A 13,900-nucleotide genomic window follows, 5' to 3' on the forward strand; every position below is an offset into this window, starting at 1 on the left:
TGGGAGTACTTGAGTTGAAGCCCAATGTCCATCTGCAACCTTAATTCTTAACATATAGATATGAGTACATAGTTCTATTCCCCTCTCATTATATATATATATTTACATATGTACATGCCTCCTCTGTTTCCTTTTTACTTCCCTCTTTTCCCACCATCATGTTTGGCCTTCATTCAGGTTTAGTAATTCCTCACTGCTACATTGTCCTGATTGAGCCCCACTAGGCATCCCAAGCCCTTCTCTCCATTGATTTTAGTTCACTTGTTGTTCCCTAGTCCCTGCGTTGGTCCTCCATCCCCTTCTCCTGTATCTCCCCGCCCCCCAAACACTGGGCTTGTTTTTTTTCATCTCTGAATTATTTATCCCACCTATTTTATCTAGATAGACATGCAGATAGATTAATAAGTGCAAATCCAGGCTAAACCAAATAAAACAACAAAGGAAGTCAAAACCAACAAAACAATAACAACAACAGCAAAAAAACAATAACAAAAAGAAAGTCACTGACAAAAATGGAAACGACTATAAATAGCTCAAGGTTTGTTTGTTGGCCTTTCTGAGTGTTTTCCAGTTGAGTCTGATGGGGCACCACACTCTGTCTCTCAAATCTACTTTTGGTATTCCCTGGGGGTTTCATCAGTCTGCTCCCACTGCTGCTCCGCTGCATGCCCTCACTCCTTCTCCCCAGGTTGATGGGGCCAGACCATGCACTATTCCCGCACTGTGTTTCCAGTGCTGTCCCCTGCAGCATCATGATTCAGTGTGGGACACAGTGTCCCATGGTGGGGCCAGCCTTTGTCTTCTCCAGGCAGGAACATTGTCCTCAGGGCTTGGTGGGCCAGGATGTCCTCTCCGCTGTCTCCATCCCTTTGCATTTCTCCCGTGTGCTCTAATCCGACATGCCCTTCTCCCCAAGCTGTAGCCCCAGTGCCGTCCTCTGCAGTGAATTCTTCTGAGTGGGGGTGGGGGGTGTCCACATAGTTGGGATTGAGGCCAGCCCCACAGACCGTTCTATTGGTTCCCTGGTACATGCCCGTATGTTGTATTCACGTCTTGGTGCATCAGGTTGAAACATGGTTTCTCTCTCCCTCTCCTGTGGGGATATAAACAATACCCTCCCTTTGGGTTCATTAGTGCCCTGCTCCCCACTACCCATGGCTTTTTTTCTCTTTCTTTCCCCTCTTATTTAGTTGGCTGCCATATGTATCCCTGGATTGGGTTTGGCCCCTGCCATAGTTGCCAGACCTCACCCCAGGGATGTATGTATATAGTAGCTTTTCTCCTATGCCCCATTTTTTAAAGCTTACCTCAGTGGACTCATGTTGTACTTGTCCTTTTGTGCTTGACTTACTTCACTTAGCATGATTTCCTCCAGTTCTTCCCATGGGGAAATGTGCTTCATGCGTTAATCGCTGCATTTTAGGGATGCACAGTACTCCATTGTATGTATGTACCCCTTTTTTGATCCATTCATCTGTTGATGGAAATTTGGGTTGTTTCCAACTCCTTGCAATTGTGAACTGTGCCACGGTGAACATTGGAGCACAGATGTCTGGCCGTGGTTTGTTTCTTGCTTCTTCTGGAAGTATGCCCAGTAGGGGGATTGCTGGGTCGTATGGTAGCTCAATCTCTATCTATTTTAGATATCACCAAATAGATTTCCATAATGGCTGTACATACCTACAGATCCACCAGCAGTGAATGAGCGTTCCTATCTCCCCACGGCCCCTCCAACACTTGTTGCTTTCTGATTTTTTTATTTGGGCTATTTTTAGGGTGTTAGGTAATATCTCATAGTTATTTTAATTTGCATTTATCTTAATGGCTAATGATCGGGAACATTTTCTCATATGTTTATTGGCCGTTCAAGTAATATTTTATCCTAGATTATATTCTCCTGAGTTCTTGAACATTTTTAAGATAGTTCCTCTAGTTTTTGCCTTATTTTTTGCAGAACTCAATCTCATGGATGGCAAGAGCACATTAGTCTCAAGGCAATTACTCGACCATTTAAAAAAATCATTTTACTGTGGGCTCTTACAGCTCTTATAACAATCCATAAATCAATTATATCAAGCACATTTGTACATATGCTGCCATCATCCTTTTCAAAATATTTTCTTTCTACTTGAGCCCTTGGTATCAGCTCCTCATTTTTTGTCTCCCTCCCCTCCCCTCCCCCCTTTATGAACCCTTTATAAATTATAAATTATTTTTATTTTCATATCTTACCCCACCCACTATCTCCCTTCACCCTTGTTTCTTTTGTTTGTCACCTTGGGTAGGACCAGTCATACACCAATCATTGTGATCAATTCCCCCTTTTTGCCCACACCTTCCCTGTACCCTCATGGTATCACTACTCCCATTATTGTTCCTGAGGGGTTTATCTGTCCTGTATTCCGTGTGTTGAGAGCTCTTATCTGTACCAGTGTACATGCTCTGGTCTAGCCAGATTTGTAAGGTAGGGCTGCAGTCATGACAGTTGGGGGGAGGAAGCATTAAAGAAGTAGAGGAATGTTGTGTGTTGCATCAGTGCTGTACTGCACCCTGCTCAGCCATTTTCTTACTCATCTCCACTAGGTGCCTTAGAAAGTTTCAGATTTAATTCTATTTTTATGTGGGTGTGTGATATCCAATTATTTTTAGCTAAATTCCAGAGTTACACTTTATTATACTAAAACAAGATGGAGGCAGAAGTATTTGTTTGGTGTGTGTGTGATTCTTCCTTATGTTGTCTTATTATATAATAAACCCTATTTCCTTTATGAAGGGCATACGTAACTTCCACAAACATGAGCTCTATGTGAAAATGATAGGACCGCAGGATGATTTAGAGGCAATAATATCAGGTACCGGTCAGGCTTGATCCTGGGTACTCATCTAGTATACAATTGTGCTTTTCTCTCATCCTGTAGTTACTGGCATGTATGAATCAGATAAGTGTATATTTAGAGTTTGGGCTATCTTTATGAATAGCTTCTTTTTGCATTTATTTTTATGACATCATTTTACAGGTTATCCTGGAATTCCAGGACCTCCAGGAGCCCCAGGGACACCAGGAAGAATTGGTCTAGAAGGCACTCCAGGGAAGCCAGGCTTTCCAGGACCAAAGGTCTGAAACATTTTCATTTGATCCTTCTTCTTCCCCTCTCTCCTCTAACTTCCTTAGCCTTAACTCTCGATTTTGACTTTGACATCAACTCAAGTCTTCACTGTTTACACAAGCCGTAACTGTTTATATTTTTAGTTAACACTCTTAATATTCTAACAGGTCATATTTAGAGGGGAAAAAAACTTCTTAATCTGTTTTAGAGTAATTGCTTATCTGATTAGGTGCGAGCCGGCAATCCTCAACTGCCCCTATGCTTCTCAGTACCAGCTCAATGCCAGCGAATCTTCACAGATGGCTTGTGCGATGATTAGTTGAAATGGTATTGGCTATCTTATCAGCATCTTTTCATACTATTTCCTTCTGTCTTAATTGGTTGTTGTCTTTTGTCATGTATACCCAAGGGAGAACCAGGATTTGGGTTGCCTGGGCCACCTGGGCCTCCAGGACTTCCAGGTTTAAAAGGAACACTTGGTCCAAAAGGTGATCGTGGTTTCCAAGGACCTGCAGGTCCTCCAGGAACTACTGGCTTTGATGGGCTCCCTGGACCAAAAGGTATGGCTACTGCTGCTACTTTTTTATCTGTTTTTATCTTTCATAGCAATTGAACCTGTTAGGGAAGTTTATAGATGATAGTACAGTTAGCTGGAAAACCCATGTCTTCAGTTTTTCACTGATAATTTTTTAACGTGTCTTTGATATTTGCGTCTTTTATTTTATTGAATAAACCACTGAGAGTGTTCCTCCTGTCCTAACTCCATGCACTCTGTTCTTCCATGTACCTATATGTAGCAACTTTCCAGTTGTTTATTTAGTTTCTTATTTATTCTCCTAGTGTTCTGTAATACAGACCCAAGCCAATACAAATGTGTATTTGTGTTTCTCTCTTTCTCAAAAGAGAGAAGCACTGGTGGCATAGTGGGTTACGTGTTGTAGATAAAACAGAGCATTGTGCAATGTAGAGAGAACAGTGACTGGAAGAAGGTTCAAAGATTAAAAGTTTGCATTCAGAAAAAAAGTAACCTCAAATTATATACATGTTCACTTAAGAAATCAGACCTGAAAAGCAAAGCTTGTAAACCATACAAGCAGAAAGTAGTCTATGAGAGCAATAACAGGAAATCTCATCAGCAATACAAGTTTATGACAAAATTAAATGAAGTTCTTTGAAAATATCAATAAAATTGATACACCTATAACCAGACTGATTAAGAAAAACAAGAGAAGACACATTAAGAATTAGGGAGGGACCATAGTTTCAGACATTGAAAGAAAAGCAAGAGAATATGGCAAAACAACTCTATTCTTATAAATTGGGGACTTAGATAAAATAGACAAAACCCAAACCAAAGTCACTGACTCACAGTGACCACTGGTGAGTTTCTGAGACTACAACTGTTCACAGGAGTACAAAGCCTAGTCTTTCTCCCATGGAGCTGCTGCTGATTTCTAACTGCTAACCATGTGCATCACAGCTCAGTGAGTAACCACTGCACCACCAAGGCTTTTGAAAATCACAAACTACTAAAGTTCACTGAAGATACTGATAATCTAACTACTACCATATTCATTAAAGAAATTGGGTACTTATGTATCCTTTTATTGCTCAATAAATGGGCAGCTTTAAAAAATCTTGCTTAATGAGGTTTAACTTTTTACATGGTTATTGTGGTTCCTAAGAACCAAAGACACAGTGGTTGTTGTTCTTAATATCTAAACTCTATTTCTTAAAGGTGATCTTGGGCCAAGTGGACAGCCTGGGCCAATGGGACCTCCTGGGCTTCCAGGGGTAGGTAGTCAGGGGCCACCGGGACCACCGGGAATTCCTGGACCAGTAGGCCAACCTGGTAAGATGGAAAGGAATGTGCTTTTTGTTATAAAAAGGTTGATTAATTAATCAATAGTGAGTGAGATAGTTTATTGTGCCATCCTGGCCGATAAACACAAGTGGGATTAACTGGAGGGCAGAGAGACAAATGGCTCGGTGAGCCTCGCCTTTCTTGTCTCTTGGTCTTTGATCATTGGACCAGTGTGCGTCTGCCTTGCTTGTTCTGTGCCTCAATTTAGAGGCTCCACTACCTGTGGGACGCCTAGCCTGTGGACTGTGTTGCTGTAAGTTGAGGTCCCTTTAAGACATCTCTGGAGCTGGGGACTGACAGTTGGTGACCTGCCTTGTGATTGGCTGCTGTGCTGAGATAGCCTAGCTCTCTCTCTATAGAGAAAGACCTGGCAGCACTAGACTTGAAGGACTGCTAGTGTCTCACAACTCTCTCATGGGAGTGAGTTGCACTGAGCCATTTGTACTGCTTTATAATTTAACTGTTCATTTCTTGTGTTACATATCTATCTGTCTGTTTATAATTTAACAGTTCATTTCTTGTTATATATCTAACTATCTTTATGAAGAAATATATAAAATTATCAGCAATCTGGTTTTATCTCTCTAGAGAATCCTGTCTAACACAGTGAGTAATCTTAACAATCTCCCCCAAAACAAATTTAAATGGTAACATGTCTTATTGTATACTTGTGTAAAGATGAAAAAGTATAGGTCACAGCTCAAGAGCTACTTGACTTCTGGTATTTCCCCTCTCAGGGCATCTAAAATTAACCTACTTCCAATAAAATAATCCAACAACATACTTGTATAATCATTGAGGTAGAGATAGTCTTGGAATCACAGGAATTAAGAACTTTTAGCAGTGATCCTTTCAGATCTGAGTAACTGTACTAATCTATGAAACTTCTTAACGTTGCTTAGCATATGGGATCTAGAGTTAAGGGTCAGGAAAATGTTCTATTACAAATACAAAGGGGCTTCAAAATGCTCATGAAAAATTCCATTAGCTTTGAATTCCATCTTCTCAAGAATTTTTGAAGTCCTTTGATATATTATAGGCATTCTCATTTCTTTTTTGTTAACAATACATTTTTCACAAGTTGCATTTTTCTTCGTTTGCCTCAAAAGACCACCGATCAATTTGTAACTCACAAGCACTCTAAATTTTGTTGTTTTGTTTGGGGTTTTTTTTTGTTTTTTGTTTTTCAGTTTTACTGGGTACATACAAAAAATTTTCTCAACATGTAACCTTAATGGTCTCAACAGGTACCTTGCCTCCATACATAGTCCTAATGCTCACCTACAATCATTTGTACTTAACCTCTTATAATCTAAAATCAAATGAATTTTTTAATTCTCCCTAACCATTTGGAGTGTAAATCCCAAAGTAATTATTCAAATCAACATAAAGGTCGGAGAGAAAGAAGAATGTACAACTGACTGGCATCAGAGTGTTATTTTTGTAGATGTTACTTTTTTTCATATTTTTAACTCATTCCCCTAGGGGGGAAATTATCAAAAAACGTTTTTTTTAGCTGCTTCAATGCTTTTAATATTGGTGCTTTTTACCTAGGCTTGCATGGAATACCAGGCGAGAAGGGGGATCCAGGACCTCCTGGATTCGATGTCCCAGGACCCCCAGGTGAAAGAGGCAGTCCAGGGACTCCTGGAGCACCTGGTCCTGTAGGACCTCCAGGATCTCCAGGGCTCCCAGGAAAAGCAGGTCCCTCTGGCTTGCCAGGTAATTTATTTAAGTTTTTTCGTGGCTTTGGATACAGGAAAATAAAGATACCTTGGTTCTAGGGGATTATTTTCATGTTACACTTTGCTAGACTGGCAATATCCTTTAAAGAAGAATATTAGACGTCTTTAATCACAGGAAACTTACTTTGCTATTGATACTACATTTTTTTGTCTATGAGTGTTTCAGTTATCTGGTGATATATAACAAGCTATCCCCCAAATTACTTGATTGAAACAACCTTTGTATTTGGCTCAAGATTTTGCAGGTCAGCAATATAAGGGATTGGTTGACTGGATTGTTTTTCTCTGATCCACATGACACCAGCTAGAGTGGGGCCGGGAAATGTGCCTTGAAGATGGCACTTGCCTGATTCTGGAATGTCCTTGGCCACTTCACATGACTTGGGCTTCTCATAGCATCAGGGCAGCTATACTTCTTCCATGGCAGCTTATTTCTATGAAGGTGGCTTCCAAAAGTGAGTTTTACAGAAGCCTCAGGTGGAAGTCCTGAAGCTTTTACATCTAGCATTGGGAGTCATACAGTGTTGTGGAATCAAAGGCTTTGGAGGAGTGAGCTCAAAATCAAGGGAGGGAGGTGCACAAGGGTGTAGAAAATTGAGGAGGGAGGTGCACTGAGAGATGCATTTCATTGGTGGGTCACCATTAGAAACAGTAAATCTCTTTGGCCATGTGTTAAAACTATTGGCCGTGGTCATCCTGAAAGTTCCAGCAGGTGATGAAAAGGTACAACATTTCACAGTGCCTTCCGTAGGACCCTCAATAGTTTGCTAGTTGCCATCTCAAAACTTGCCTTTTGTCTTTTCAAGATCAAGGAAAGGAAACAATTACTCATTGACATTTTTTTAAAGGTACCAAAGGTGAAATGGGCATAATGGGACCTCCAGGTCCACCAGGACTTTTGGGAATTCCTGGCAGGAATGGTGTTCCGGGTCTGAAAGGTAATATTCAGAATTCCCTAGCATATGTGTGTGTGTGAGGGAAAATTAGACACCCTGTCATGTTAATACAGAATATTTTTATTTGGTGACTCTAAAAGGTGCATTGCTTCAATGTGCTTTGTTTCCATATGACCTGGCCCTGAAATCTGTCCTATTTTCAATTTGGCAACATACTTGCATTGGATACCATGAAACATGGTGCCTGCTGGGTCAAAATACCAAATTGGAACAAATTTTGACATTGCTACTGCCATCACTGTCATTGCTAAGTAATCTCCAAAGCAAGAGGGATTGTTATTTGAATGTAATGATGTATATGAGTTTTTGTTATTCAAAAGCAATGACTGTGCTGTCTAACAGTTTTAAGCAATCAGCTGCCTACCCAACTAGGGGAGTATATGACTAATCTTTGGGGTGGATGAAGCTGATTGCTCTGTTATGTCTTCTCCACTTGCTGGTTGTAGGTGATGATGGTTTTCAGGGTCAGCCAGGATTTCCTGGTCCTGCCGGAGAAAAAGGTAGTAAAGGAGAACCTGGCCTGCCAGGCCTGCCTGGACCATTAGATCCAAATCTGCTTGGCTCAAAAGGAGAAAAGGGGGAACCTGGCTTACCAGGTAAGTAAATAGATGTATTTATAAATGAGCTTTCTGATAGCTGAAGTTCACTTCTTAAATGGCAATGAGAAGTAATGTATTCTCCAGGTTATCACAACTAGAAAAGCAACCCCCAAACAAAACTCACTGCCATTGAGTCAATTCTGAATCAGAATGACCTGTAAGACAAGGTAGCACTGTCCCTGTGGGTTTCTGAGACTATAACTCTTGAAGGGAATCGAAAGTTTCATCTTTTTTAAAAGGAACAACTGGCAGTTTCAAACTGCAGACCTTGCAGTTAGTAACCTGCCTATAAACATCTAATTTGGGTCATGACAATGAATTTGCACATGATCTGTGCTGTCTCACTGATCACCTTTTATTTGTGCATTTTATTAGTAATTTACTCACTACAAGGTATTAGGTTTGAACATAAATTTAGGCAGTTACCCTCAGGCCTTCCAAAAAATAGGATAGGATGTGGTAGGGAGAAAAAAATATATATGATCACAATTGAGTAGAAAAGAGATTTCTGTATTTGGGAAATTTGCTGAACCTTTAAGAAAAAGAGATTTCTCTTGAACCCAGATCAGAGTAGATGGTACATTGATCTATGGAACAGTTTTGATATCATACCATATTTGGCTTTTAAATATGGTTCACTGTTATTCTACCTCAGTAGTATAAACAAGTAGTGGCCTATGAACTCCCCAGCTCAGTCCTTGAGGGAAATTGCTGAAAAGTGACCTAGAAAACAGCTGTTTTATTAGAGTTATTTTATTAGAAACAAGAAAAAATGTGAGGTGTAAATGTAGCATGTTTTTTTAAATTTAAAAACATTTTATTGTAGACAATCATTTACGTATTAATTACACACATCAGAAAGTATAGGTAAACACAATAACTCAAAAGAATTCATAATCTAATCTACCTAGAGTAGTGCCTCAGACAACATGGATTTAAAAATGTTTGTTCATTTTATTTTCAACTTTTTTAGTTAAGCGTGAGACTCTTTTTGTGTTGCAAACATCCAGATCGGCAGTCTGTGTGTACACAGAGAAGTTTCCCTTATGAGAAAAATTAGGTGGAATTTCTTACCCCCCAACTTAATTAAAGATAAAATCGTACTTTTCTGTTTAGTCATGAAAGAGGCAGGACCAGCTATTTTTACTTTTTTACTTATAAAATGAGATGCCTTCATTGGCTTGTGGACCTCTAATGGCATAGTGATTATCATTGGGCTGCTAACCTCAAAGTTAGCGGTTGAAAACCACAGCCACTCCATGAGAGAAAGATGAGCTTTCTACTCCCATAAAAAGTCACAGCCTCAGAAACTCACAGGGCAGATCTGCCCTGTCCTATAGGGTCTCTATGAGTCTAAACGGACTCAATGGCAGTGAATGGATATGAGGCTTTTATTAATTTGCTCAGTGCAAGGTTTCCTTTTTTCCTTCTGTAAAATAGAGTCTGCAAACTGTACTTTGCCTTTACTATAGGGTTTTTAAAGATAGTCATAGAATTCACGAGCTAGCCTAGAGATGATCTGGCCCAATTCCTTCATTTTACAGTGTAAGCAACTAAGGCCTAGAGAAAAAAAGTGACTTAATTATTGAGCGTTTTGAATTTCTTGGCCGTAGATACATTAAAAGTGCAGAATTTCAGTATAAATCCAGTGCTACTGGTTCATATCACAAATTCTTTCTTCTATTTCACTCACAAGGCAGACTTTGGGTAGCTGGCTTTACCAAATTTCTTCAATGAATTCATGAGATCATTCTAACTCAACTCTCTTCTACCCATCCTTAAAGGGATTCCTGGAATTTCAGGACCAAAAGGATACCAAGGTATGCCTGGAGAACCAGGCGAACCTGGACTGACAGGACAACCTGGATTACCAGGACTATCAGGTAAATGTGAGAAACTACCTCTCACAATGGGATGGGTGACCCTGAACCCTGGAAAGGTAATTCATTATCCTATTGCATGATGCTTTGAATCTGGTCATGGTAATATACTTAAGGGGTAACTGGTGAGATACAGAACTCTCACCTTAGGCAAAAAAAAAAAAAGTTACTATTTGGTCCAAACTTCAAAATGCAAGATTTTCAGAATTTTGTGCTTTTCTCAGCCATTCTTTTCTTGTTGTGGCAGCCAAGATGTACATAGAGTGAAAGTCGGATGCTATTTTATTTACATACCTTACCACATATGTAAAGAAGACATTATCTCTTAGGAGCCTCTTCTAGTATGTGCCTTCTGACAAGTCAGTCATTGAACCGCATAAAAGACATGGCTGTTGGTTCCCTTTTTATCATGTTTAAGAATGAAAATTTTCAGAGTATCTTTTGGTAGTCTGTTAAAGTATTAGTCACCCATCCCGTCAAAATGTAGGGACTTTTTTACCCTTATTCATAATAAAATATTTTTACTGCTTAAACATTTTACTGGAGGTTGGGCCACTAAAGAAATAAAAGTAGCCAGTATCCATCTTTATAATAGCTGGCTAGACCAGTCATTCTGCTCTAGATTCAGCTCCATGTTCACAAGCCCAAACCAAACCTTGAGTTGCTTCTGACCTACAGAAACCCTAATAGGACAGAGTAGAAGTTTCTCCAAAGAGTTACGAGGGCTGTAAATCTTTATGAAAGCAGACTGCCTGTCACATCTTTTTCCCACGGAGCAGCTGGTGGGTTTGAACCTGCTGCCCTTTGGAGTAGCAGCCCAGCGCTTTAACACTGTACCACCAAGACTCCATCCACACAACCCTCATATAATCGGGAAAAGAATCTCTCTCCCTTTCTCTTGCTCACATTTTCTACAGTCTCTTCTCCATGATGGAAGTCATATCTAAGAGGAAAAAAAAGGAAAATTGCTCAAAGGTACAACACTGTGATCCTTGGAAAAACCAAACCAAACTCACTGCCGTCAAGGCGGTGCGGACTCATAGCAACCCAATAGGGCAGGCCTAATACTGCCCCTTTAAGGTTCTGAGACTGTAACTCTACTGGAGAAGAAAGCTGTCCTTCTCCTGCAGAGAAACTTGTTGTTTCAAACAGTTGACCTAGCAGATCAAAGACCAATGCATAACCACTATGCCATTAGGACTCCCTGGATAATTGGAAAACCACTTGGTAAATCTACAGAGATTAAGCACTTAAATCCAACAATAAGCTAACAGGGCAGCCATGCCTGCTGGGACTGACTGCCAATAGCCCTCATCTTTTCCAATAACCTTTATCTCTCTTTCTGGCTTGACATATCAGGAAAGATTACTATTTTTCATCTTCCTGGTCTCATATAATCAAGGCCTACATGAAAACGCCATTTCTGGGGGCCAGCGGGAAGAGGAGGAGGGAGAGGGACAAAAAAACAAAACGCCATTTCTGAATCCTTTAAATATAGGCTTATTATAATGGACTTATCAATGATAACATTCAGTGCAGGTGGTTGTGAATGTACCAAAAATCAAACTTCAGTGTTTCTACAGAGATTTCTTAGATATACCTCTTGTCTGCTTTATGATGAGTTTAGACCCGTGGAACATACATTAAGATTTGATTTACCCAATTTCAGGCTTATCTATGAAATAGGACTCATTCCAAGAAACCAGGCAACGTCAGTCTTGTTAGCTTCTTGTAATTTTACTAATTTGACATTTCTAGGTCCCAAGGGTAATCCCGGTCTCCCTGGGGACCCAGGACCCATAGGACCTCCTGGATCTAAAGGAAACATAGGTGATATGGGTTTTCCAGGTGAGTGATGAAAATCCTCCAAAATATTTTGTCCCACAATGGAAGGTGGCGCATTATACTTCTTATCAGAAAAGATAATGGTATTGACAGAATCAGACTGACACATTATCTAAAGTAATCGGTGGGTTGGCTCCTTTGACTGCACAAATATTTGACATAGAAATGAAGAGATAAAGCTTTAGAAATCTGAGCCCTCAGAAATCAAAAACCGAAATCTTATCTACAGCTATCCTGCTCTCACGTATACTTTCTTTTTAAAAGAAGGCTGTGATAAAATCTTAACCATGAAGAGCATCAGTCTATATCTCAGAATCTGCAGTTACTTTCTTTTTGCTGTGTGAGATGTATAGTATGTATGCCACCAATAAGGAAGATTTTGTAAAGCATTACATATTGCATATTTTCAACAGGTCCTCAGGGTGTAAAAGGGACCTCTGGACCTCCTGGAATACCTGGGCAACCTGGCACCCCTGGGTTCTCTGGGCAGAAAGGAGACAAAGGTGATCCTGGTGCTTCAGGCATTGGTCTTCCAGGTCTTCCTGGCCCAAAGGTAATCAATCATACTTTAGGCAGGTGTTGTTTTTCTATAATATTCAGCTGGTTCCTAATTCTTCATTCAATAAGCTATAGAATGGCATGGTATTTACTAAGTCAGAGATTTGTTCATATTCTTTTCTCTACAATTGTAAATGTTGTGGTCAATTTTGGGGTTTTGGTCAGTCCCAAAACAGGAAGCAGGGACCTCTGATTGCTTTCAACTATCTTGATACATGAACATATTTCAATAAATCCAAGGCATATTTTGACCTAATTTGACTTTCCCTTTTTTAGTTGGTGGTCTTTGTCTTAATATAGCTCATAATTCCAACAAACTTAAAAACAAAGTAACCAAGTAGTTAATGAAAGTCCAGTGAGTTGTCTGGTCGTCAGGCTCTAAACACAAGTCTGTATATCCCTCTATTCCCCTGCTAACCCTGCTGGTATTTCTTAAGTATTCAAATTTAGAAATTGTTTTGGAATTGTTAGAGCAACAGCTATTTACTAATAAATAGTTACTTAATTCCATGTAAAAAGATAATAGCTTCTTTAATCATAGAGTCTGTCCACAGAGCTAGGAATTGTGCTATTCAAGTTCCATGAAGTAACTGAAAATTCCTGCTGAAATTGTTGAATGGGAAACCAATTTTCTCTATAATCTTTCACCTAAGTCACAATAAAAAAAAATTTTTAAACAATCATTTTATTAGGGGCTCATACAACTCATCACAATCTGTACATACGACATCTGTTTCCAGCACTTTAGTACATATGTTGACTTCATCATTCTTATGACACCCACTTTCCACTTGAGCCCCTGGTGTCAGCTCATTTTCCCCCCTCCCTCCACGCTCCCCCCTCACCCCGAACCCATGATAATTTATAATTTATTATTATTTTATCATATCTTACCCCATCCCACGTCTCCCTCACCCACTTCTCTGCTGTCCGTCCCCCAGGGAGGAGGCCACATGTAGACCTTGTCCTCTGTTCCCCCTTTCTCCCTCTACTTCCCTCCACCCTCCCACCATCGCCACTCTCTCCACTGGTCCTGGGGGGTTCATCTGTCCTGGGTTCACTGTATTTCCGTTCCTATCTGTGCCAGTGCACCTCCTCCGGTCCAGCCGGATATGTAAGGTAGAATTGGGATCATGGTAGTGGGAGGTGAGGAAGCATTTAAGAGCTAGAGGAAAATTGCATATTTCATCTTTGCTACACTGCACTCCGATTTGCTCCTCATCTCCCCGCAGCACTTCTGCAAGGGGATGTCCAATTTCCCCCGGATGGGCCCTGGGTCCCCACTCTGCACTCCCCCTCATTCACAATGTTACAATTTTTTTTTTTTTGGTCTTTGATGCCTGATA

General features: G+C 40.2%; 1 protein-coding gene across 3 annotated transcripts in view; it reads left to right on the forward strand.

The window, feature by feature from the left end:
* Positions 1-13,900, forward strand: part of COL4A5 (collagen type IV alpha 5 chain) — a 276,485-nt gene that overhangs the window by 189,620 nt on the left and 72,965 nt on the right. For all 3 annotated transcript variants that reach the window (XM_004710041.3, XM_045298536.1, XM_004710040.3), the window contains exons 28-36: positions 3,018-3,115; positions 3,517-3,667; positions 4,846-4,959; positions 6,526-6,693; positions 7,565-7,654; positions 8,119-8,268; positions 10,056-10,154; positions 11,910-11,999; positions 12,410-12,549. In XM_004710041.3, the coding sequence (XP_004710098.1) occupies positions 3,018-3,115; positions 3,517-3,667; positions 4,846-4,959; positions 6,526-6,693; positions 7,565-7,654; positions 8,119-8,268; positions 10,056-10,154; positions 11,910-11,999; positions 12,410-12,549 (1,100 nt within the window). The remainder of the gene's footprint in view (positions 1-3,017; positions 3,116-3,516; positions 3,668-4,845; positions 4,960-6,525; positions 6,694-7,564; positions 7,655-8,118; positions 8,269-10,055; positions 10,155-11,909; positions 12,000-12,409; positions 12,550-13,900) is intronic.

This window comes from Echinops telfairi, unplaced genomic scaffold (genome assembly GCF_000313985.2).
Source record: "Echinops telfairi isolate 266 unplaced genomic scaffold, ASM31398v2 ScPeMD7_7427;HRSCAF=8465, whole genome shotgun sequence".
Taxonomy (NCBI): Eukaryota; Metazoa; Chordata; class Mammalia; order Afrosoricida; family Tenrecidae; genus Echinops; species Echinops telfairi.